The following is a 26545-nucleotide window of genomic DNA, read 5'->3' as shown; positions in this document are numbered from 1 at the left end:
CCCAAGGCAGACTATTGATCCTTCTGACTCAGTAGCGTCTACTAGTCTACTAGTGATGGTGGCTCTCCAGGATTTCAGGCAGATGTATGTCACACACACACATACACAAACCCCATCTTGAGACGAAGGGGGACAAAATGGGAAAGGGTTTAGATGCCAAGATGTGTTCTCCACCACACAGGAGAACAAGCAAGCTCATCCCAGGATCTTGGGAATGCACCTGTGACAAAGATGCTACAGCACAAATGGCTAACGTCAAATGGCTAATGTGAAGTCGAAGGCTGTCATGGCTGGCAACCCTAGATTTTTGTGGGTTTTTCAGGCTATGTGGCCATGTTCTAGAAGAGTTTATTCCTGACGTTTCACCAGCATCTGTGGCTGGCATCTTCAGAGAAGATAAATTTGAAGATGCCAGCCACAGGTGTTGGCGAAACGTCAGGAATAAACCCTTCTAGAACATGGCCACATAGCCTGAAAAACCCACAAAAATCTATCCAATGGCTAATATTGGGTTCTAGGTTGCACTAATCCAAGACTCTGGGCAACTCTGGCTGGAATCCTGTTGGTATCCTAACATCTGTGTAAGCTCCTATACATATGTTGCACTTTTTTGGTTGTGCAAAAGGAGCTCTAGCAATCCAAAGACTGATGCAGCACAAAAAGAGAGAGTCAGCCTTACCAGGATGGTTGAGTTGCATTGTGCTCTTGCTCCACTGGGAGAGACCCACGATAGCCACCATTTTGGCTCCAAGGCTGGAGCGCCGTTTCTTCGTGGACGATAGGCTAGCTGAATCCGGATTGCCCCCATTGCTCTTCTCAATGTTGTACATCTCTCCGCTGATGCTGGAGCTTCGGATCACGTTCCTGGCTGAGGACGAACTCGTCTCCCCGTTCAGCATGGTCACCCGAGGGGGTCTCAGTGGCTCCTGGCTGGCAGGGTGAATCTGCAATGGAAGACGCAAGAGATGAGATGAGGAACTGTGGGAGGAACAGGCTGTGAATCAATACACAAGTAAACCACTCCTGAAAGAGGCTTATTCCATCTCTATTTAAAGACCTCCAAAGAGGAAAAGTCCACCATCTTCTAAGGCAGCCTATTTCCACTGTCAAACAACTTATCCAACAGCAGACCCTTGCCATTTTCCCACTAGCCCAGCATTTCTCAACGTGGGTTGTGGCCCCTTTGGGGAGGTCGAACCTAAGACCATCAGAAAAAACATATTCCTGATGGTCTTAGGAACCGAGACACCGCAAGTTTATGGTTGGGGTCACTACAACATGAGGAACTGTATTAAAGGAAGGTTGAGAACCACTGCACTAGCCCTTCCCTTCTCTCTTTACCTTTGCATTGCAAAAGGGCAGAAATGAGTAAGAAACGTTTTGAATATCCAAAAGGTCAAAAGACTCAACGTTGAGTGCCTGCAAGCCAAGTCTTGGCCACATCGTTCTTTCCAGTGTCTTGCTTTTCCGAAAGAGCCCCCATTTTCTTTCATCCAGTGCTTTTGCTCAAGGCAACAACCCCAAACCTCTCTCTCCTTTTGCTCCAAGAAGTGACTGGGAATTCATTCCCGTTTTTGGCGGGGAACGAATTCTTATTTGATGTGCAGCTTGCATAAAGAAAGAATCATCACTCCTAGAGCCATGCAAGAACACTATTTCTTCTTTTTGCACTGATTTTTTAAATCTGGCTGGGGTTTAAGGGAACCTGTTAGTGGCCCAAAGGCCCTAAATGTGGCTTTGAAGGCCACATGCGGCCTCTAAACATTATTTCCACACCTGTTCAGGTGCAAACGATCTCAACTCCTTATTAAAGTAATTGGTTTCTTGAATTAATAGTTTTCTTTAAACTGACTCTTGCAGATTCTGGCCTGGGAAGGTGTCTCTCCACCTGGCGTTAATTTTCCAATGAAAAAAGGTCTGGATTACACTGCTAATCTCCATTAGTTTTCCCCATGAAGTGCAACTTTTCCTCCCCAGAAGCTACTTTACCATCCATCAATCCATGTGGCGCTACTGTATGGTCAATGGGATTTGTTGCCACAAGATAGTAACCTGGTTTAGACACATTTCAAGAGAGAAGGTGGTAGAAAGAGAGTGTGTGGGCTTGCATTCATTCATTCATTCATTCATTCATTCATTCATTCATTCATTCATTCAAAATATATAGCCTGTGCATTGCTCTTAAAGATGATTTCATGATGGTATACACAAAAAACAGATTAACATTACAAGAAAGCAGTATGAAACTGGAAAATAACTTCAGGAAAATTGAGAGGCATTACAAAAAGGAAGGAAGGAAGGAAGGAAGGAAGGAAGGAAGGAAGGAAGGAAGGAGAAAAACTACTTTAGTGCGGTATATAAATGAAGCTGCTATTGCTATAAAAATCCCTTTTCCAACCAGTTAAAAGAACACATTTGTAAAATTTATATTTGTCACATATGATTGGGGAATTATGGGCATTATAGTCCAAAAACACCCAAACTGTACCAAGCCCTGGAATAAACCAATTGATTTCACCAAGGCACACAAAGCACAATGGCAGACACTGGTCTTTATTCTCAATCCTTTTGGGATACATAACCTCTCCCTTGAAGGAAGAACATTCTCACATTACCTTTATAAGCAAGAATGGTTTTTTAAAGAAGCAAACCTTTCTATCTGCAGCTAACACAAGCTCACAATTGCATGTCTGAAACCTGACCAGAGAAAAACTGACAGGGCTGGTCTGTACATTAGATTTATCTCTCCGAAGGCTTATGCGTAATCCACAAGAGAACGCATTACTTACAGACGTTCCCAAGTATTATCCAGTTTCAATATTTGGATTGAAAATAGTGATCCCAGAAGGTCTTTTTCCCCTCTGAAAAGGATTTAATGTGAATAATCTCATATATATATATATATATATATATATATATATATATGAGAGAGAGAGAGAGAGAGAGAGACTTCTGCTGAATCAGGCTACGATCTTAACAATGCAATCTTGCTTTGCAGGAAAGTCAGGCTGGGTCATGTTCACCTTTTATCAGCCAAAATCCCACATTCCTTTTCCCATGAGTACCACTAATCCCAATATCCCCCATCCTATACCTGGGGCTGCATCTACAATGCAGAATAAATGTGGTTTAATTGCCATGGCTCAATGCTATGGAATCCTGGGATCTGTAGTTGTGACACAAGAGCTCTCTGGCCACAGGAGGCTAAATCTCTCACAAAACTACAATTCCCATGATCCGACAGCACTGAGCCACGGCAGTTAAAGTAGTGCCAAACTGAAATATTTCTAAAGATTTTTGTGGGGTTTTCAGGCTATGTGGCCATCTTCTAGAAGAGCTTCTTCCTGACGTTTCGCCAGAATCTGTGGCTGGCATCTTCATTCTTCTTAATTATCTGAAGATGCCAGCCACAGATGCTGGCAAAACGTCAGGAATAAAGTCTTCTAGAACATGGCCACAAGGTCCAAGAAACCCACAAACCTCTATGGATGCCAGCCATGAAAGCCTTCAACTTCGCATTGAATTATTTCTGCAACATGGATGCAGCCTAAATGGGCAAAAGAAGGTGTAGCATGAGCTTGGTCTACTTTCTCGGATGCATGGCGAACCATGCATGGTTTTTAGCATCATTGGGGACCTTTCCAAAACCTTACATCCCATGCCACTTGAACCTCCCCGTCTCCCCATCCCTTAAAGATCCAAAAATGCACTGGTGTTATTGGGCTGCTTCTGTGGTTCTGGGCCAGTTGCGGTGTTTGTGACACTTCCAATGAAGGTCCGATTTCAACCCCTCCCCAAAAAGGTGTGAAAAACTTGGCTGGGAAACTTGCTCGCTCTTGCTTTTCCTCCTTGCCATCAATAATTCAGCTTTCCCATGGGATGGGGGATGGATCCATCTTTGAGAGGAAGCTAAATTATTCATGCCATGGCACTTTGTAATAACGGAGGGAGGCGCTGGTACCGGCGCCTGGGAAAACGTTTCCAGGAATGCTGCTTCAGATGTAAGAAAGAAAATGGATTAAAAAACAAAACAAAAATGCACACCATCACATTGAAATAAGAGCAAAGTCTGGATTTCTGAGAGGCACAGGCAACTCCCTTGCTCAGAAAATCATTTACTTTTTGTGGACTACGGCTCCCAGAATCCTTCCCTCAGCTTGGCCTAGATCTACATCATTTTTGGTAGCAATTTTGCACCCCATCTCTCTCAAGCAAATGAGGTTCTTAGGGTCAGAAAACCAAGTCGAAGAAGAGAAACCGTCTGCCAGGCCATTCCAGGATATTTTCTTGCCTTGGAGCATAACAACTAAATATCTGCAGGCTGTGGTTGGTGTAGCATGCATCTCAACATGGCGACATTGCACAAACGAACCAAACTAACAACATGTGCAACTGAGTACACAATCGAATGCACATGCACATGGATGTGGGATGAGGAAAGTGCATCTGTGCACAAAATGTATACACAGCCATTATATCAATGAACAGGAGTACCCCGTGTGCAAATCGGCTTCCACAACCATGAATGAATGAGGTCAAAAATGTCCAGCCACTTCAGTAGTGGGACTTACACCTGTGTAAGACACCAATAGGATCCCAGTCACTGCCTTCCAAGGGACACAATCCAGCAAGATGATCCTTTGCCCAAGTTCCACTGAAATGAACTGGCTGCTGCACCAGGTTATCCGCATGCACCTACTCATGCCATGTTATGTTTTGCTATGGGACTTGTGGAGAACAACTTCCACATGGATTGACACCCAATTGTGTGATGTTGGGACCAAGCTTGGAAAAGTTAGGTGGGTATTCCTATATTTGTTTACATTCAAGATGAATATCTGGGCATAGCAAGGGTCCTCCAATGTTCAATGGGCATTTATGCTACACTTACGATGCACACTGGGTGCTCCTGCTATGCTTTGGCACATCCTAACTGGTGCTAAGATGTGCACTGGGATGTGCCCAGATGTGCATCAGTGTCCATTGAACAATGGAAAGCACATCAGTCCCTCCACCACTACAGATGCCATATACTGTAACATCACAAGCATCTCTACGTGAATATAGATGTTGTGAAATTATTCAGCACCAGCTGGTTTTCTTTTTCCACCTCCAGCTGGCAAATCCTGTATCGTCTCTTCCTCTCTCTCTGTTCCACCCTGCAAGAAACAGCAGCAAGGAACCAGCAAAGATTTCCCCCTCCATTGTGGTAAATTACAGGCATCTCCCAACGCCCACTTCTGCTTGGTGGACCCGGCTCTCCTGCTCTCCATTTCTGATGAATTGTGTGGGTGGCAAGTGGCTGCATGAAGCGGGCATGCCAGGGATCCTGTGGTGAAAGGAGGGGGTGGCAGTCGCTTGAACACAGCCTGGGTGGGTGGAAGGCAACCCGCTTTTTTAGGAATCCACCTGTAAACAAGGGCAACCTGCAAAGAGTGAAAGGCGATGCACCATCCACTTAGAAAGGCAGCGGTGACAACTAGTGGCTCTGAGTGAGGAGGTTACTACCTGCAGCTTTTAAACTTCAAGTCATGACTCCATCCTGTAGGATTTGTAGTTTGGGGAGGTATCCAACCTGGTCTGTCAAAGAGCTCTGGTGCATCTTGTTATTGGTGTCTGCCATCAAGTCATTTCTGACTTGTAGCAGTCCTAAGGTGAAGCTATCATGGGGTTTTCTTGGCAAGTTTCTTCAGAGGAGGGTTGCCATTGCCATCCTCTGAGGCTGAGAGAGTGCGACTCGCTCAAGATTACTCAGTGGGTTTACATGGCCAAGCAAGGATTCAAACCCTGGTTTCCAGTGCTTGAACCACTATGCCTCCTCATCTGCTTTTAAAATATCCCAGTTTCTTCTCTGCCTTGTTTACTTCAGTTCCAGCAAAGCAATTTCGAAGTGCAAAAGTATGTTGTACTCCATTAACTCAAAGGGGAGAGGAGAGTGGAGTGGGAGGAATCTTGTTCTTCCCAGTTGGCCCAAGCAAGAGCAAACCACTGCACCCTTTCCTAGCTTGCATGTTCTTCTTCGTCCATGTAACTTTCGCCATCTTGACCACACTTGCCTACAAGTGTCCTGGTTTTCATCTGTGAAATGTTGGAAGGTATTGGAGTGTAGACTGCTTCAAACTCCCTTTTGGCTTGCTTTGCAAGTCAAGCTGCAAGACCTGGCCCCTTTAGCTCAGAATCTGGATGTGGAATTGAGAATTTTCCTCCAAGCCCAGAACAAAGTGCCTGCAACCTCTTTGTATTTCCTCCCTTAAGGATCCAGGTTCTCTTTCTAATAGGGCTTGTACATGGCATGGAAATAATCGCCAGTGCCACCCCCAGCCTCCAATTAGCCTTGTATATCAGCCATTCCCCAGGAAATTTAGATAAATAGACCTCATTCGCCAGCCTTTCAATCAAAGATTTGGCTGCTGCTCAAGAGTACGAAGCAGCCGGTGCTGCAAAATGGGTTAGCAGGTCGCTTGTTCTCTTCCCCTGAAAACCAATGAGGCAGGAGACCTTTCTTCCCAAGCCGGTTGTAAATGGCAAAGCAGTACTTAGCGCGGCAGGGGAAAATTAAGGCGTAACGTAATAGTCAAAATAATGGGACCCTTCATTCTTCATTCACCCACTTCGTCTTTCATTGACGGTTGGCCCTCCATATCCACGGATTCTTTATCCATGGATTCAACCATCAATGGTTTGGAGATGTTAGAAAAGGAATATAAATTCCAAAAAAGCAAACCTTGATTTTGCCATTTTGTATAAGGGATACCATTTTGTTACACCATTGTATACTTGAGCATCCACAGATTTTGGACTTGAGCATCCACAGATTTTGGTATCAAAGCAAACTCGAGAATACCAAGGGCCCACTGTATACGCAACTGGGCCCTTTGGGGTCCTTTCCTCAAGTGGCATTCAGGATGTGCACAATACCCAAGGCGGCTTTTAAAGGAAATACATGATGTGCACATTTTGAATATGTAAACTGTACAGCTTCCCTTTAGGGCAGGAAAGCAGTGGCAAGCATCTTTTTGGTGCCCGTTGCAGGCACCTGTTCCCTTACGCAAACAGACAGAGGGTTTTGGCCCAGGCAGAAAGGCCATATTCAGCTACAGTTTACGAAAACAGAGTCACACATGCAGTGCTGCTGAGTTTTATGGTGCGCTGTGCATTTCACACTGACAGCCAGTGACGCATGCTTCTGCTTTGAGCATCAGTGCGCCATAAGCATTGCTTGTGCAATGTTGCAATTCTATAACAAGGTGATGTAGTGCAGGTGTAATTCTGCAAGTGTAACATCACATCGTATCTCTTTGATATAGGATCTCACTGGAAGCTGCCTGGCGTTAATAACTTGGGAGAGACAGCAGGCAAAACCAAATTTGCAAGCATTTCCTTGATTTCATGTGGCAACCCTAGTTGTCTCACCATCTGTGCCTTTGAGTCATTTCTGGTTTATGGCAACCTATCACTTGGCAAGTAAAACCTATTATTTGGGAAGTTTTTGTCGCAAGATTTGTTGGCTGGGGGTTGGCTTTGCCTGCCTCTGAGGCTGAGAGAGTGTGACTTGCCCAAGGCTACCCAGGAGTTTTCTATGTCCAAGCAGGGATTCAGACCTTGGTTTCTTGGTCCAATGCTCAAACCACTACACCATGCTGGCTCCCATATAAATATTAAACAAAGCCAGATATTTGATCGGGGCTCACCTAAGGTGTGAAAAGGTATTCAAACCTCACCTTGACAAATCTCCCGGAGTTCCTGTGACCTGCATTCTCAAAAACACTACTGACATAACTTGGCTTTCTCCCAAAGCATCTTGGAAACTGTAGGTGCTGAGAAGTCTCTCCTATAGAGATCTGTAACGCCCTTCAGGGGACCGCAATCCCCGGCGTTTGCTGGGCGGAAGGCAGGCCTGTTAAACCAGTTAAAACAATCCCAATGCCTTTTAAACATAGCTGCTCTTAATCAGAAGCGTCTTTTAAGCTGCTGGCATGCGATTTTCACTGCGGCGGCTTACTGTGTTGAGTACATCAGATTCGTTCCCCAGACTAAAGAGCATCTCTGCTCCAAGCACCGGAGGATCATTTGAACAGTCGGATGAACTCCTTTGCTTTTCATTGTCGGTTCCATTATTTCCCTTCACTTCTGAATCTGTGCAACACCTTTTTGTATGGCAGCTATGGGGCATTGCCCTTCCAGACAAGAATCCTGCCCCCCCATGAAGTTTTCCTTCAGATCCCAAATGTCTAGCATTGCAGAGAGCGAGAGACTGATACCTGGAATTCTTTATATTTGCTGGATTCACATTCCCTGGGTCACTTGGCTTGCCTCTTTTCTTCAGTTGCCTAAACCCTATGCCTAAGTTCTCAACTGGGATATGATAGGTACTGTACACCATAGGGTTCGCCATAAGTAAGAAATGACCTGAAGGCATACAACAACAACAACAACAACAACAACAAACTGGCATTTTAAGTTATTGCTAGAAATTTAGAAATGGCTAGAACTTTTTGGGGAGCACAATTCTTATTTTGGGAGGTAATACCTGCATTATCCCCATTTCCTGCAGCTGTACCCTTAAATAGACTCACAAAAGTACATTTTGGATGGTGAGACAGTTAGGGTGACCACATGAAACCAAGGCAATGGTTGTGGTTGTGCCTTCAAGTCATTTTTGACATGGTGACCCTAAGGAAACTTATCATGGCGTTTGTTCAGAGGAGATTTGCCATTGCCTTCTCCTGAGGCTGAGAGCGTATGACTTGCCTAAGATCACCCAGTGGGTTTCCATGGCCAAGCTGGGAATCGAACCCTGGTCTCCAGAGTCATAGTCCAACCCTCAAACCACTATGCTACTGGAAGAAGGAATTTCATCAAGCATTGGTCACAAAACAGTAATACCTTTAATGCACTGAAATTCCTTCTTCAACACAACAGTCAATTGCAATAACATGCCAAATCCACAAAACAGTGATACGTTTAATGCACAATATACCTGTTGCAAACCTTCGAAGCTCCGTTGGCTTCTTCATCAGGCAAAGGTATTGAAAATCATACAAGATGAAAACAAAAATATGATGATGTTAGTCATAGGCCTGCATTTTGTCAAGATGTTGTGGTTGTTGTCCTCAGTTCAGATGGCATGGGGGTACTGGCATTCAGATAGGCAGGCCCTTTTGAGTCATGTGAGTACTTATCCTCCCCCTCTATGGTTTTTAACACCTCTGCCTCATGAAGAAGCCACTGGAGCTTCGAAAGCTTGCAACATGTATTTGGTGCATTTCGGTTGTCCATTTGGTATCACTGTTTTGTGGGTGCCGTATGTCACTGTCCTTTGCAATATGGCCAACAAGAGATCCACCATGGCATAGTGTTTTGAGTGTTGGACTACGACTCTGGAGATCTGGGTTCGACTCCTGGCTCAGCCATGAAAACCATTGGGTGAGCTTGAGCAAATCACAGTCTCTCAGCCTCAGGGGAAGGCAATGGCAAACCTCCTCTGAACTAATCGTGCCAAGAAAACCTGATGATAGGAGTGCCTTAGGGTAGCCATAAATCAGAAACGATTCGAAGGCACACAAAAACAACAACATATGGCCAACCCCTGGGCAGAACTCTTAATGGCATAGCAGCCCTATCTTGGATTTCACTGTCAACCCCAGAGTCAAGAGATCATTAAATTCAATTGATTCCACAAACTAAGGTGAATAACTAACAAGAAGATTCAGGCTGGGGTACTGAAATAATTAAGCTATTTCAGATAATGAGCCTTTTTAGTTGACCAAAAGGGTTTTTCAAGTCCTCTAACCAATTGCTCTTAATGGGTTTATTCCCTTTCGGCCTTCTTTTAAGCAATGTTTCGGAGACATCTGCATGTTTTCCAAAGAACACACAACCTCTTTATCACTATCTCCATTGCCCCCTTAATACTACCTCCTGAATCTCATATATCTGTTTTTCTAAAGCAGGAATGGAGATAGCAATAATGCTCTCGGATCTGTTATTTGCTTCCTTGAATCCTTTGGCAATCAGATCTCTAGCCTTTTAAATGCAGTGTGTTTATTTGGAAGGATCTCTCCTTGCCTTCGAGGGAAAGTGATGTCGAAGACGTTGGGTAGCTTAGCCCAAGCTGACACCCTCCAGATGTGTTGGACTGTAACACTCATCATCCTTCAGCTTGGCTAGGGCTCCAGATTCAAATCCATCTGGAAAGTGTCAGTTTGGATAAACTGTCATAGGGCCAAATTTTAAGACTTCATCTTGTAACTTTTCAAGTTGCATCAGGGCCAAGTCTTACAATTAGGGCCAAGTCTTAGGGTCCATCTACAATGTAGAAATAATACAGTTGGCCACCACTTTTAAGTGCCTTGGCTCCATCCTATGGAAGCCTGGGATTTATAGTTTTACAAGGTCTTCAGCCTTTTCTGCCAAAGAGTGCTAATGCCTCACCAAACTACACATCCCAGGATTATGCAGGATGGCACAATAGCAGTCAAAGTGGTGTCAATCCGCATTACTTCTACAGCGTCAAAGTTTTAGGCCAAGTCTTATAATTTTGTGAAGTCGAACACTTTCATGGTTGGCATCCATAGATTTTTGTGGGTTTTTCGGGCTATGTGGCTATGTTCTAGACGAGTTTATTCTTGATGTTTCACCAGCATCTGTGGCTGGCATTGCTCTGAAGATGCCTTGTAAAAATCTTGTAATTTTCCTTAAGGCCGAATGATAAGTCAGAGATGGGAATGGGGAAGCCCTCTAAGATGACGTGGGATTGCAACTCCCAGCATTCACCAACACTGGCTAGGTCAGCTAAGGATGATGTGAGTTGAAGCCCAACACCATTTTAGAGGGCCACATGATTCTCTTGTGGTATATATGATGTGTAAAAACATGTCATGCAAAGTTGTGTGCATGCCTCTAATGCTAGCGTCTAAGAAGGCAATACAGATCAGGATTGCATGCAGTGTGTGTGTGTGTTTGTGTGTTTTAACCCTTTCCTCCCTAGCCCATCCAAACAATACCAAGGGACTGCTGGTGTCCATCAGTATATCCCACCCAATACACATTGGGACACTAGCTAGGGAGTGCAAATGCACATCAGTAGAGCCTGATACACTCCCAGACACTTTTTCTAGTGCCCCAATACACACCTCTGCAATTCACTAGAACGAGAGCCAGTATGTTGTTGTAGTTTCAGTGTTGGACTAGGTCTCTGGAAACCAGGGTTCAAATCTGCGCTCGATCATACCCACTGAGTGATTTTAGGCGAGTCCCATACTCTCAGCCCCAGAGGAAAGCAATGGACCATCTCTGAACAAATCTTGCCACCAAAATCCCGCAAAAGGTTTGCCTTAGGGTCGCCATAGGTCGGAAATGACTTGAAGGCGCACAACAAGAAGTTTTTTGTGGGTTTTTCAGGCTATGTGTCCATGTTCTAGAAGAGTTTATTCCTGACGCTTCGCCAGCATCTTTCTCTGAAGATGCCAGCCACAGATACTGGCGAAACGTCAGGGATAAAATCTTCCAGAACATGGCCACATAGCCCAAAACACCCACAAAAACTATGGACGCCGGCCATGAAAGCCTTCGACAACAAGAAGAAGAATGTGTAAATTTATGCAATGTAGACCATGATATAGAATCATGGCTGATGATGACGATGATGATGTTGTCATCCTTCTCACCATGAACACCATCAACTCTCCATGCATCCTTTGAGAATACTGAATAGGTGAGTCCACTATCAAAGCAAAAACTTGCACTTTCTTCCCCAACGGCTGTGGCTGAGCCATCCTATCAAGATGCTCATGCACGAATTGCAATCTTACTACAGGCTCAGTTTGGAGATGGTGCTCAGAGAGAGCCTCAGCTGTCTAGAATGGGGTGAGGCTGGAGGCGGAGAGGGGATGCTTTTCTTGCAGCACTCAACAACAACAACAACAACTGGGTTGAGCCCCGAAAGATTGCCACCGGCAAGCCTTATGGTGCAAAGAAAGTGCCTCTCCCTTTCTCCCCTTCCTCTAAAACAAATACAAAATTCAGTCTCTGTGCTTGCAAGGAGAAGACGATGGAGTCTGCTTACCTAGAGATGGGTCTGGTTTGCATCCAAGCGCACACTGGATCATGGAAACCTGGGTGCTCACCAGCTTTTCTGCCTTGGCACCTGCCCTATCTCATATGCACCCGGTCTCCGAATGGAGGGGACTCAAAGACCCCCCAAATGCAGCTTAAAAACAGACTAGCGGATCTCCAAAGCAAGAGGAGAGACAGAGCCGGAGAGAGATGATGTGGAGAGAAGGAGGGAGCTGGGATTGTAGACTCTCTTTTGCTTAAGGATTGCCATGGTTACCTCACTGACCCAATTCTCATCACAGCCAAAACCAAAGCAAAAGGGGGGGATCAGAGAAAGGGAGAAGGAAAGGAAGGATTGAGGGGAGAAGAAATTCAAAGGTAATATGCCAGAGATGATTGGAAATTGGCTCCCATGATAGTCATACTCTCTAAGGCAGGGGTGGACCAAGGCGGAGGGACCGTGGGCCACAATTCTGCCTCTGGGAGCCACACATAAAATAAAATAAAATAAAATAAAATAAAATAAAATAAAATAAAATAAAATAAAATAAAATAAATGCCCCCCAACAAGAACCCCAAAGGCTTTCATGGCCGGCATCTATAGTTTTTTTGTGGGTTTTTCGGGTGATGTGGCCATGTTCTAGAAGAGTTTGTTTCTGATGTTTGCCAACATCTGTGGCTGGCATTTTCAGAGAATGCCAGCATGGAGGACAGTGGGGTATATGTATATTGTATGACCCTTGGCTGAGAGGGAGTGATTTACATGTTAATCTCTGGGTTGTTCTGGTCACATAGTATATATACCCCACTCTCTTCCATGCCAGCATTCTCCGAAGATGCCAGCCACAGATGCTGGAGAAACGTCAGAAACAAACTCTTCTCAAATTTGGCCACATAGCCCGAAAAACCCACAAAAAGCTAAGAACTCGAGGGACCAGAAGTCAATGCTGCTTTTGTAAATAATAATAATAATAATAATAATAATAATAATAATGGGCATATTTTAATGTTTATACAGTACAAGGACAGGCTGCAATCTACAGAATCGAGGAAACAGCTAAGATCTCTCTGTCTCTCCTATGCTATCCATTTCTTTAACTTCTTGCTGTGTCAAGCTGGGGGAGACATAAGTGACTGGTCAGAAGAGGCTTTCCCAATTTGGTGTTCTCCAGATGCACTGGACTGCAACTCCCATCAGCCCCAGCTGGCAGCACCAAGGGAGATGATGGGCATGCTGCTCAACACATTAAGAGGGCACCAGGTTGGGGGAATGGTAAATTTGAGATGGCAAGGAAAGCTAAGACCAAGAGAATGGGAGGTAGACCAGAATTGGCTGATACTACTCTTAGGGTGTATCTATATGGTAGAAATAACACAATTTGACACCCCTTTAACCAACATAGCTCCATCCTACAGAATCCTGGAATTTCTAGTTTCGTGAGGAAGCACTCTTTGGCAGAAAAAGCTGAGGAACTTGTAAACTCCAAACCCCAGGGTTCCATAGGATGGAGCTACAGTACTTAAAGTGGTGTTAAACTGCATTACTTCCACAGTGTAGACGTACCTTTCGTCTCATCCTGGTACTGACCTTGTGATCCATGAATCTCCTTTCAGGGCAGAGATGTATGCCGCCATCCTTGCAGAACAACTTCCTCACAGCATGCTATTTGTGCCTCTCTGGTCCTCCAAACATCCCTGAATTTGAGCATCATTTCCAACCACTACAATTTAAAATCTTTGTACCACAATGCTAACAATACGGCTGGCGAGACAAGATAAATGTGTGTGTCCCATACAGCGGCCTTGCAATATTCTCCCCAATTCTGCCAAGGATGCTCTTCTTCTCCAAGATTAAACCAGATTTGCCTGCCACCCTGGGTTGGGTTCAAATGGGCACACTCATCTCTCCAGGACATCTGCGTCTGTCGGGGGATAGTTATGCGCAAATCAAACGTTACAGGTCAAAGGCCCCAGACGGCTCAAGCAAAAGCAGTCCACCAAGCCTAGCTCTGTCTGTGCTGTGAGTATCTTTACTCCACCTTCCACTCAGCCTCTCTCTTAGTTTGTCCTGAATATCTAAATATCAAGAATGAAATCCAAAGGGGGTAGGAGCACAATTCTGCTGCATTTTTCAATCATATATTTCTCCCTTTAAACCCATGTGCAGGTGCGCATACGCCCATTGACTAAAACACGACGGGGACAGGAATCGCAATCGTGCTCCGATTGCGCATGTGTGCATTTATTAAATCACAGTACGGAACCGAATCCCGGCGCTTAATGCTGTGCTTGCATTAAAAAATCCCGTCCTTTCATGCTGTTTTAATCCATGCACACATGTGCAGCTGCGCATAGATAACCAGTAAGGCAAGGGTGGGGTGGAGGAAACAGAATCGAGGAACATACAATCTCTACAGATGCAGCAGGCTAAACAAAATTGCAGGGGTCACAAATGGAAAGATGGTGAATTGCTATGATGGCAGCACTGTCCCCCAAATAAAATTAGGTAATTGCAAATTCCAGAGTTGGCGATAAATAGGCAGAGGTTCTTGTGAGCATCGCTCCCGTCTGTGACATCCATCACAGAGACAAACAGGATTTGTTGTGCGATTAGATACCGAGTGACATTCATGCTTGTGTGTGCTGGAGCCTGTGTCTAATCGGATTTGCCATCTGAGAGGTGACCGCTGGTGAGGCTTCCTATTTGACACCTGCCCAAATGAAACCGTCTGACAGATGCCAGCAAACCTAAAGTGCCCTAATTTGGGCATTCAAATTCCACGTTGTGCTTAAAATGCAAATTTCCAGTTCCAACACTGGCCTTGAAAAATGGTTGGGGAAACTGGGACAGCGGGGGGGACATATATAGAGAGAAAGAGAAGTGTACCTTCAAGTTGTTTCTCACGGCAATCCTAAAGTGAACCTATCACAGGGTTTTCTGAGGCTGAGATTGTGTCACTCACTGGGGCTAATTTTGGCATTAAGGAGAGATTAAAGGACATTTAAAGCCATCCTGCAAATAGAGTGAAAATGGCAAGGAATTGTGCAAAGGATTATCACACGCGATTGCGCAAATAAAGCAATATTGTCAATGCATTGCTGCTAAAATCCCGAAAGCACAAAGATGCACATTGATGCTTCTTTGTGACCCCTTTAATGACGGGTTTTGTGTGACATTGTGTGAAACCGTTTCGCATAATTACAATTACTGGGATATAAACTCCCAATCTTCTTTGTGTGTTAAACTCCCTAGTGGGTTTATCCATGGCTGAGCAGGGAATTGAACCTTGGTCTCCAGAGTCATACGTCGAATGCTCAAACCACTCTACCCCACTGGCATTTAATAGCAATAGCAATAGCAAGTCCATTTCTATACCACTTATCAGTGCGCTTAAGCACTCCCTAAGTGTCAGCTTTGGAGTCGCCCCTCTACATCCACAGATTCAACCATCCACACCTTGAAAATATCTGAAAAGTATATTAATTCCAAAAAGCAAACCTTGATTTCGCCATTTTTATAGAAGGGACGCTCTTTTACGATGTCATTCGATTTAGTGGGACTTGAGCATTCGCATATTTAGGTAACCTCAGTGGATACCAAGGGGTTACTGTATACGGAGTGGGAGTCAGAGTCCGTAGGAATGGAAATGGTTGGTAGAAATTTAAAGTGCAAATTGCTTATGACTCCGACTTCACGGTCCTGGTTCTCCTATAGCTATGTCCCTGGAGCACAGTTCTGCCAAGAAACGATATAATAATCTCATCCTTGTCCTGCCTGCGTCTAAAGGCAGAGGAAGCTCTTCTTTCTCACTGCTAGGAAGCCAGGGAAGTGAGGGTTTTGGCAGCCAGGAGAAGCAATTACCAGTGGCTCACAGCTCTGGCAGGAGTTTCTTTAATCCCAAAAAAGCAGGGAGAGTCGAGACCTCGGAAATGTCTGATTAATTCCTCTAATCCAATTCGCGGCAGAAGAAAAGGCCCGAGAGCAAACTTTGCAGAGTGCATGCCCATAAAGAGGGCCTGGGTCCTTCCTCCACCAGCGTTTGAGGTTTCAAGCACAGCAAAAGCAAGGATCAATAAAGGAGGGAGTATAAGATGCCCCAGTGTAGTGTGCATTAGCGGCAACATCTAAGTTCCTCTCTGTACAGAGCCAAACCAGCCCAAGAAACATATTTGCAGCTGAAAAGCGGCACGCAAAGGATTTTCCCCATTATTCCCATTCATGTAATGGTTCTCCAGATGTTGTTGGACTGCAGATCCCATCAGACCCAATGGCGCAGGATGCTGGGAGTTGCAGGGCAACAACATTGTGTAGTGCCTACTACTGTAATGCCTTTCATCCAACTATAAATCCCAGGATTACACAAGACGGAGCCATGGCAGTTAAAAGTGGCGTCGATCTGCTTTATTTCCACAGTGTGGCAAGTCTCTAAGTCATGTGCGTTGTGTGTGTGTTTGCCTTCAAATACAGTCTGCCCTCTTTATCCACGGATTTTTTTATCCAAGGATTCAAGCATCCATGGCTTGAAAATATTCAAAAAAAAAAAGTTTATATTTAAAATAAACCTTGATTTTCTATTTTATATAAGGGTTGTCATTTCAACTGCCATTGTATTTACATAGGACTTGAGCATCCACAGATTTTGTTATCCTGGAACCAAACCATAGCGGATAACAAGGACCCACTGTAATTTCCAACCTATGGTGATCCTAAGGTAAATCAATAATAATAATAATAATAATAATAATAATAATAATAATAATAGGATTTATTTATATACCGCCCAATCACTGGGAATCCGAGCAGTTTACAACAGAGGGGATGATAGATGGTTCCCTGCCCTCAGGCTTACCACAGGGTTTTCTTACCAAGATTTGTTCAGAGGGGGGTTGCCCTTGTGATTCTCTGAGGCTGAGAGAGTGTGACTTGCCCAAAGTCACCCAGTGGGTTTTCATGTACAAGTGGGGATTTGAACCCTGCTTTCCAGAGATTGTGGCGCGTTACAGACGTGCCGAAGGGGCATACTAGGGTTAGGAAGGGGTGTACCAGGGTTAGGAAGGGGCGTGTTAGGGTTGAGAACCCTAATACGGACTGAGTCCGTACAAAATGGCGGTGCCCGTCCACACGGGGGCCGCCATTTTGACATTGTGGACGCATAGCGTCCAGACTTCGAGCAGTGGAAGTGACACCGTGAGTGCGCAATAGCGCCTCGCAGTGCCACTTCCGGGGCCCAGAAAGAAGTGCCATTTTGGTGCTTCTTTCTTGCTGCGCCCGGTTTGGCTGATGCGGTTCCTGGACGTAGCAACCGGCAGCGGCGGCGGCAGAGTGCCCTTCTTGGGTGCTCTGTAACGCACCATACATTTCTGATGTTGTACTCAGTAACTTGCTGTGGTTATATAATGGGACCTTGGTATCCACTGGGATTTGGTTCCAGGACTCCCTATGGATACAAAAAAACATGGATGCTCAAGTCCCGTTAAATACAATTTTGTAGTCAAATGGACTCTGTTGCTTTTGGGAATGTATGCATTTTTTGGAATATTTTCAAGCCATGGATGGTTGAATCTGTGGATAAGGACTCCATCATGGATAAGGAGAGCTGACTGTATAGTGTTCCGTTGTCTTAAAATGAATACTCTTAGCCAGACTCCCAGTGTGGGCCAAAGCCTTGGCAAAGATGCCAGTCTTAACCCGCAGCCACTAAAGCCACACAAATCTGGTGACCAGGTTGCACAAGAGCTGATCTGCCAGAGCATCAAACTTCTCACATAGTAACAAGGGAACTGATGCTGCAGTTTGCGTACTCTCTCCAGGACTTTGCAGCCATGCGCTGCCCAATCCCTGGGTTGCATGAAAATGACGGAGACTTTTGAAGGCAGGCATTGGATGCAAACTCAACATTTGCAAGGAAGAAGGAGGGGAGGAGAGGAGAAGGGGAATCGGTTCCAAGCTGCTCGGTTGTCACACCAAAATCATCTTTCTGAAGAGGGATGTTTCACATCTCACTTGGGCAATGCCATCTCTCCTTGCCTCTGGCCACATCCCATGCTCTCATGCTAACCTACGAATAGCTGGGAGTGTGGGGAAAGAGTGGGTCTATCCCACTAAACAGGGATCAGAAATAGGCTGGAAATTGGATCCGTGGGGTTAGTTTTGACATTTGTACCACATTCCTGTCGTCACCATTTATGATGATGATGCCAAGAAACTATGGTCCAAAACACATGGCAGAAATAATCCAGTTTGAGACCACTTTAACTGCCCTGGCTCAGTGCTAAGGAAGGAATTGTAGTTTATTAGTTTAGCCCTAGAACTCTCTCTAACAGAGGTTAAATGTCTCACAAAACTACAGTTCCTAGAATTCCCTAGCATTGAGCCAGGGAAGTTAAAGCAGTCCCAAAGTGGATTACTTCTGCAGTGCGTTTTGGACCTATGGTCTATGATTCTTGGATGCTTTAGGGTTCGGTTGATATGCTTCCCTCCCCATGTTTCAAAAGAAATTCTCATTCTCTGAAGATGCCAGCCACAGATGCTGACGAAACGTCAGGAATAAACTCTTCTAGAACATGGCCACATAGCCCGAGAAACCCACAAAAAACTATGGATGCCGGCCATGAAAGCCTTCAACTTCACAGTGATCCCTTTATGGGGACAACCAAAATGCACAAAAGACATGTTGCAAGTTAGCGTCCCTGGCTTCTTCATCAGACAAAAGGTGTTAAAAAAAAATCATACAGGAGAATTTGAAATTTGTTCAGCTGAAGTTTTAAGTTACTGCAATGCTAGATCTTTGGGGAATGGAGACTGTAGGGGAATGAAATTCTTATTTAGGAGGGCAATGCCTGCCCTTCTTATGGCTAAGCTCCTGTTTGCTCCAGTAGACCCAATGCCCAGTGGGAGATGTGGCAAGGGAGTAAGCTGTGTCATGGAGGAATGGAGACGGAGACGACCACCAGCCGCAGCCATCTGCCCATCTGTTTGCTCACTTGCCTGCCATACATCGACCTCCCCTGAGATCCAGAGACCACAGGGGAGCAAGTGGGCCGCACGCCTATTTGCTTTTTCTGCTGCGGCATTTTTGGGAGCTCCATCTGGTCTGCAGGTGGGTTCCTGCCAGGGCCCGGGTGCCAGCAGATGCCATTCAATACTGACTGCTCATGCTGTCGACTTATAGTTGAGTATATACAGTATGGCTGTGTGTGTGTGTATAATTTCCTTTTTCCTTTTGCAATATCTCCAACATTTCACAAATGAAAAGCAGGATGTGTGTGGCCAAGCAAGGGGTGAAGATGGCGAGAGTCAGGATGCATCTGCACTGCAGAAATAATGCAGTTTAACACTGCTTTAACTGCCATGGCTGAATGCTATGGAATTGTGTACAGTTTTTAAATTGTGTAGACAAGCCCTAACACATTAGAGAAGCCAGGCAATAGGTGAGAATCATAGAGATCTGGGTGGATTGGGGGAAAGAGCACCAGAAGAGCATGCTGTGGATTTCAACTGTCCCTTTTTGCTGTTTTGTCAACCTGGCAAACATGACTCCCATGCTTACGCTCCCGACTTACACAATCGTGAAAACTGAATCTGCACATTGGTGGGGAAAAAATTACAACCTCACACGTAAGGAAACTTAGGAGTTTATCACACTGGGGCTGATTCGGCATTAAGGAGAGATTAAAGCATCCTGCAAATGAAGAGGAAATGGTGAATAGTTGCGCAAATGATTATGCCACACAATTGCGCAAATAAAGTGCTATCAGAAATGCTTCTTTGTGACCACTTTGATGGCGGCTTTTGTGTGATGTCGTGCGAAATGGTTACGTGTAATTATGCAATTTTTACGGGATATTCACGGGATAAACTCCCAATCTCTTTTGTGTGATAAACTCCTTACACAGGTGTGGGACCCCCAACAGGATTCTGCTCTGTTTGTCCTCAGGGCTCATGCCAAATTTCAGTTCCCAGACGTCTTTGAGGAGCAAGCTATGACACTTTCCATCACTGAGGCTGTAAAACAAGGCCAGATCACAAAGCGGTTGGGATTAATGGAAGCTGCCATCCAGATCGATAAGTAATCAGAGCTGAAGGGCTGCAAAGATTTCTCCTGAGTGGAACTGGCGGAGGATGTGATGCTTATTGATGGCATCGCTGGGAAGTCTCTCTGGGTCCTGAGATGCTTTCATAGTCACCAGTCTGCCACCTACTTGGTAATCTGTTGACAAGGAACTCACATCAAATGTATGGATGCCACATTTCTTCATATGTTCCAAAATTTCATGGATGGAAACTGGGACATGAGTGGCCAAGTAACATAAGAGAGCAGGCAAGATGTTATGAAATGAGGAAGAACAAGCAAGAGATAGGATGCCGCAGCTCCCTTTTGCCTGAGTCTACTGGGAAGGGCAATATTAGACCTGCCACACTGCAGAAATAAAGCAGTTTGACACCACTTTAACAGCCATGGCTTTAACCTATGGAATCCTGGGATTTGTAGCTTGGCAAAGTATTCTGCTTGGTCTGTCAGAGAGTTCTGGTGCATCTTGTTGTTGTGTGCCATCAAGTCATTTCTGACTTACGGCAATCCTAAGGAGAACCTATCATGGGATTTTCTTGGCAAGATTTGTTCAGAGGGAGGTTGCATTGCCGTCCTCCGAGGCTGAGAGAGTGTGATGTGCCTAAAGTCACCCAGTGGGTTTACATGGCCAAACCAAGATTGGAACCCTGGTCTGAGTCTATGGTTTGAGTCCAATGCTCAAACCATTACAACACGCTGGCTCTCTTGGGACTTCACAGAGTCACAAATGATGTGAGCTGTTCCATGCTCAGCACACGCACATGTCCAACGCTCAGCACTTGGATAGATCAAGCCATGGCACCCACAGGGCCAGATCCTCCAGTAGCTGCTGATTCCTACTTTCTGACTACCTTTCTGCGTTTTGCTGCCTCTTATAAAACAAAAGCAATGGCTGATCTTGGAAAAGCAAAGCGGCAGAGTGTCACGAGGGCAAAGCAACCTCATCAACAACAAGGCGTAATCTTCCCTTTGGGAGAAGGCCTCGAGCAAACCCCAGCAGAGACTGTGCTTACTCTGCAAACAAAAGCCAGGCTTGGGGAGAGCTGGAGAAAAAGTTTTGGTCCTTCCTAAAGTCTACAGAAAGTTGCAGATTAAGTGTGACAAGGCATATCATAGAGTCTGAATGGATGGATCACGGCTGTTGTAGTCCAGATAAAGAGATGCTTTCCCCAACTTTTTTTGCTGTTTTATTTTTTAATGGTTTGTTGTGCTGGTGCGGGTGTGATCTGCTCCTAAACAAAAGGAACATCACTCTCCAAATAGCCTGTCCAGGATTGACTGCAGAATTAGCCAGCCTCTCTCCAATAACATTGGTGCTAATGAAATCAGCCACCAGATATTCTCTCGATGCTCCGGCTGATGTAATCCAGCGCTTGGCTAATTGCTTGTTTAGCAAGCTTCAGAGGGCTCCTTCTCTCCGGAGTGAAATCCAAGAAGCATCGATCTTCCTCTACAGATGTTTCAAAATATCTCTTCCCAGCCTCCGGCCAACAAGGCCGAGGATCAGGATGATGGGCCTTGATGGCCTCCATCATCTGGAGGGAAGGCAACCTGTTGGAAAAGGTGCCCAGCAATGAACCCAAGCTAGTGCACTTCAAATATGGTCCCCAAATAACCAAAGCAACAGGTGGGAAGAGACTGTGCAGTGGTTCCCAAACTTCAATCCTCCCAGTTGTTTTGGACTTCAGCTCCCCAAATTTCTGACTGCTGAAGAATCTGGAACTGAAACCTGAAATGCTTGCAATACCAATGTTTTGGAACCATTGCAATAGAGCCGTAGACAAACTATAGTCAGGATAGAGCAACAGGGCAACCAATGCACATACATTTAATTGTACTGCGGCTTCATAAGGGAAGCTCACGTATGGCACGGGCTGACTGTAATAGCAAGTCCACTTCTATACCGCTTATCAGTGCACTTAAGCGCTCCCTAAGCGGTTTACAACATGGAAGCAAATTGCCCCCCAACAAGCTGGGGACTCATTTTAGCGACCTATGGAAGGATGCCAGGCTGAGTCGACCCTGGAGCCCCTGGCTCTTCTTTTAAAATAACTTCTCTTCTTTAAAGACAACCACTGACTAGAGAGAAGGAGAGATTTGCTAGCACCAATTTAGGGCAGAGATGCAATAAGTCATAGCGCTGGGGTGAAAGGGGGACTTTGGCCGGTTAGATTTCTGCCACTCCTGCAGTGCATCCAAGGCCTTTCCAGAGAGAAAAGGGTGCCAGTCTGCTCCCCAGGACACCCTCCAGCACTCATTCCCACTCTCACATGCTTCCCGATTCCCCACCCCATGACTGCTTTTTTATTCCCAGCAATGGGGCAAGGCGTTTCAGCTTGCCACCAATTAGTCCTAGCCGCATTTCCCTGAAGGGACAGAGCAGCCACTATCTCATTCCAGCTAATTGGAAGCAAGTTTATTGATTACTGAAGGTGGATGGTTGGCAGATCCTTTGTTAAGAGCTCTTCCTCTCCATGGTGGCCTCATATCAAAGTTGGGCAGAGGCTGAACCGCCTACTCTGCCATAGGAGATTATCACACGGGAGGCTAAGTGCCCAAATCCCACGCAAAAACTGGATTTAAATACCAGGAATATCCTGCAAAAGCAGGATCGTTTTCGGACATGTCGGAGTCAATCACACTGGGGCTGATTTCAGCATTGAAGAGAAATTGAAGTGTATTTAAAGCATGTTGCAAATAAAGTGAAAATGGCAACTAATTGAGCGAATGATCATCACACGCAACTGGGCAAATAAAGTGATATCGGGAACGCATTGTCGTGGAAATCCCGAAAGTAAAAAGATGCGTGTTAATGCTTCTTTGTGACCACTTTAATGGCGGGTTTTGTGCGACGTCGTGTGAAATCATTTCGCGTAATTACGTGATTGTTTTTGGAATAAACTCCCAATCTCCTTCATGTGATAAACTCTGTTGGGGGCATTCAGCATTGATTTGGGACAAAATTGGCCCAAAGTAAAAAGCGGCCAATTTTGTCCACCTTCTATGTGGTTTAATATCAGATTAATACGCAATGCAATGTGTTTGAAAACGATCCCGTGTTGCACGGGATTTGGCTGATTCCCTCCTGTATGATAAACTCCATAGTCCGCCCACAAGACTTTCAGTGGCGTGAGCGATCCTGTGATTCATTTCCGAGAAGGTGGATCCTGGCACCTTGGCTTGTTTGGAAGCCTACAGGGAGAGCTGTTCATGGTTTTGCTTCCTGATCTGGTTTTGGTCACTTGGCACTGTGAAGAGGCAACGTTTTTTATTGCTTATAAGCACAACCATTGTTACGGAAGTCATTCTTACCCCTGCAAAAACGCAAACCTCTCGCCCAACGCTGCTCATAACATGAGAACAAGATAATGAAGAAGAATGCAACCAAATTGCAAAAATCAAACATTTTATAAAGACAGCAAGCTAATATCATATCATCGCTACTTATATGTCTGTCAGTCCATCATTCAGGGCAAAATAAATGTTTAATTTCAATATAATTTTAAAAATGTTTCAGCACCCTCCTAATGACTAGACATCTATAGACGAAGTGGCTCCCCAAGACATCAGAGCACAAGGCCGTATAAACATTGGCAACCCGGACATAGTGCTTCTGCAGTTATTGTAGGATTATTATTATTATTATTATTATTATTATTATTATTAACCTTTATTTATGAAGCACTGTAAATTTACACAGCGCGAGAATAAACATTGGTGTGTGCTTACTTTTAAAAAGATTATTCATTTTCCTGAGACCCAAATCCTATGCCTGTGTTATAGAAGTAACTTCCACTAAGCTCCATTTGTTCCCAAATAAAATCCATATAGGAGCGTAATGTTCATGTCCAATACGACAAATACGGCAACGGGACCATCTTCTAAACAATAAATACCGCAACTGCATATTCTCATAATATTGAAAGGAAGTTAAAAATTACACCTGTTTAATATTTTCCTTCCAGAGGTAGTCACTTAGCCAGAGTTGCAATTCCTTTCCCAGGAATTATACCCACTTTGCTCATTCTGCAAGGCTGCTATTTCATTTTACAAAATTGTCTTGGTATCACACACACACACACACACACACACATACTATGGGGTTAAGCAGTGGGAATGTGGGGGAAAGCTTTCCCTGGAGGGGTGTATCCGCTCCAGCTTTTAGTGCAAACCTTATAAAAATGTTTTTGATTGCATTTTCCAGGCAAAGAAAGGAAGCTGAAGGAGGTGTAAGAATTCATAGGCTATGAAGCTGGGTAAAGTGCATGCATTAATATAAGCTGTCTGTGCAAAATACTTTTGTAGAAGCTCTACAGAATACTGAATTCTAACCCCCCAATAATAATAATAATAATAATAATCCTCATCTTCATCATTTCAGTTTCACTGTCTACCAGCTCTTTCCTTTGGAGTTTTAGCCCATGATTTATTTGAATCCTATCCAAGTACCTAGCCCTCAATAAGGAACTGCCAGACTGTAAGAAAGCAGGTTCCAAGGACTGTCTCTTTTAGAAATAAATAATAATAATAATAATAATAATAATAATGGATCTTGTTATCTTGCATATTAGTTTTCCAGACTAACAAGCCTGTCATTGTCATTGTCGTCGTCATCGCCCAACAAAATCCGTTTGCATACTGATTTACCGGACTAACAGGGTTATGTCTTTTGATTTCTATTATTATTATTATTATTATTATTATTATTATTATTATATTAAAAATGTATAGCTACAAGGTCCCTTTGCACACTGATCTTCCAGACTAACAAAGGCTATGTCTCTGATTTATTTTATTACTACTACTACTATTATTATTCAAAGGGATGTGTAGCTAGCAGGTCCCTTTGCACATTGATTCCCCAGACTAACAGGGCTATGCCTCTGATTTCTTTTATTATTGCTACTACTACTACTACAGTACTACTATTATACAAAGGGGTTTTTACAGGAGTAGGAATAAGGAGTAACAAAATATATTTGTTACTCCTTATGCCTGTTATCATGTCGTATGTCGTACATGCAAACCCCAAACAACAATGTTATGATAGTGCACTGGGGAAGGGACTGAGACTGAGGCAAAGAGAGACACTTATATACTATACACATACACCAGCCTAGCAAAGCAACTAGGCTTTCCCCCACATCTGGGGAGTAGGAGTAAAGGAGTAAGAGGTTTTTATAGGAGTAGGAGAAGGAGTAACCCCCAACTCACACTGGTTCCTTCCATCTCTTGGGTGGGCATCCTTGTGGATGCCAAGGCAAGCCCTCCTCCCTGGTGGACTCACCTGGAGTGGGGTCTCTGGGGGTCTCTGCCCAGGAAGGCTGCTCCCAGCCTCCTCTTCCTCTTGGTCCTCCTGGTCCTCCATTGGGATGGAGAAGGGACCCTCCAAGAAGGAAGGATAGAAGGCAGTCAGTCAGGCTCCTCCTGGGTCTCTCTCAGCTGGCAGCCTCTGCTTGAGCATCTCTGCCTGCTGTGGATGAGAAAGAGGATGCAGGGAGGGATACAGGGAAGGATGGAGAGAGAGAGAGAGAGGATGGAGAGGGATGGAGAAAGGGAGGGAAGGAGGGAACAGGAGGAAGAGGAGGAACACCAGGCACCCACACAACACACACAGAAAGCAACACAGAGAGGATGAATAGGGTACACCAGACACAGGCACACAACACCCAGAGGATGAATGCACTACATCAAAGACACACACATGAATGACGAGAGAGAGAGAGAGAAGGAAGGCAGAAGATTGAGGGAGAGAGGATGAACAGGCTACACCAGACACAGGCACACTCAACACACACAGAGAATTAGTACACTAAACCTAACGCGCACACACACACACACACACACACACACAGAGAGAGAAAGAATGCAACAGAGAGAGGGGGAAAGAGAGAAGGTGAATAGATTACTCCAAACACAGGCACACAACACACACACAAGGAATGCAACAGAGAAAGAAAGGATGAATAGGGTACACCAGACACAAGCACACAAGCACACACACACAGAGGATGAATGCACTACACCAAAGACACACACAGGGAATGACTACATACACACAATGAATACAACACACACACACACACAGAGAGAGAGAGAGAGAGAGAGAGAGAGAGAGAGAGAGAAGGAAGGCAGACAGAAGAGAGAGGGAGGATGAACAGGTTATACCAAACACAGGCACACAACACAGAGAGACTTAATACACTAAACCTAACACACACAAACACACACACACACACACACAGAAGGAATGCAACAGAGAGGGGGAAAGAGAGAGGATGAATAGGGTACACCAAACACAGGCACACAACAGAAACACAAAAGATGAATGCACTGCACCAAAGGCACACACAGAGAATGAATACAACACACACACACACACACACACACACACACAACGAATGCAACACACACAG

The 26545-nt window shown here is 44.8% G+C and overlaps 1 protein-coding gene across 2 annotated transcripts in view; it reads right to left on the bottom strand.

Moving 5' to 3' along the window:
* Positions 1-25799, bottom strand: part of LOC149305020 (regulating synaptic membrane exocytosis protein 3-like) — a 46636-nt gene extending 20837 nt beyond the window's left edge. The window contains exons 1-2 of one of the 2 annotated variants that reach the window (XM_089478382.1): positions 25417-25799; positions 680-944 (exon numbers count right to left, since the gene is read on the bottom strand). In XM_089478382.1, coding sequence (XP_089334508.1) covers positions 680-944; positions 25417-25497 — 346 coding nt within the window. In that variant the 5' untranslated portion in view covers positions 25498-25799. Of the gene's footprint in view, positions 1-679; positions 945-12067; positions 12263-25416 lie in introns of those variants that run through there. The other variant, XM_089478383.1, reaches the window with a different exon arrangement.
* Positions 25800-26545: the final 746 nt, after the last annotated feature.

Source organism: Sceloporus occidentalis, unplaced genomic scaffold, assembly GCF_023333645.1.
Source record: "Sceloporus occidentalis isolate IW3139 unplaced genomic scaffold, rSceOcc1.0.p SCAF_13, whole genome shotgun sequence".
NCBI lineage: Eukaryota > Metazoa > Chordata > Lepidosauria > Squamata > Phrynosomatidae > Sceloporus > Sceloporus occidentalis.
This window is presented reverse-complemented; position numbering and strand designations above follow the sequence as displayed.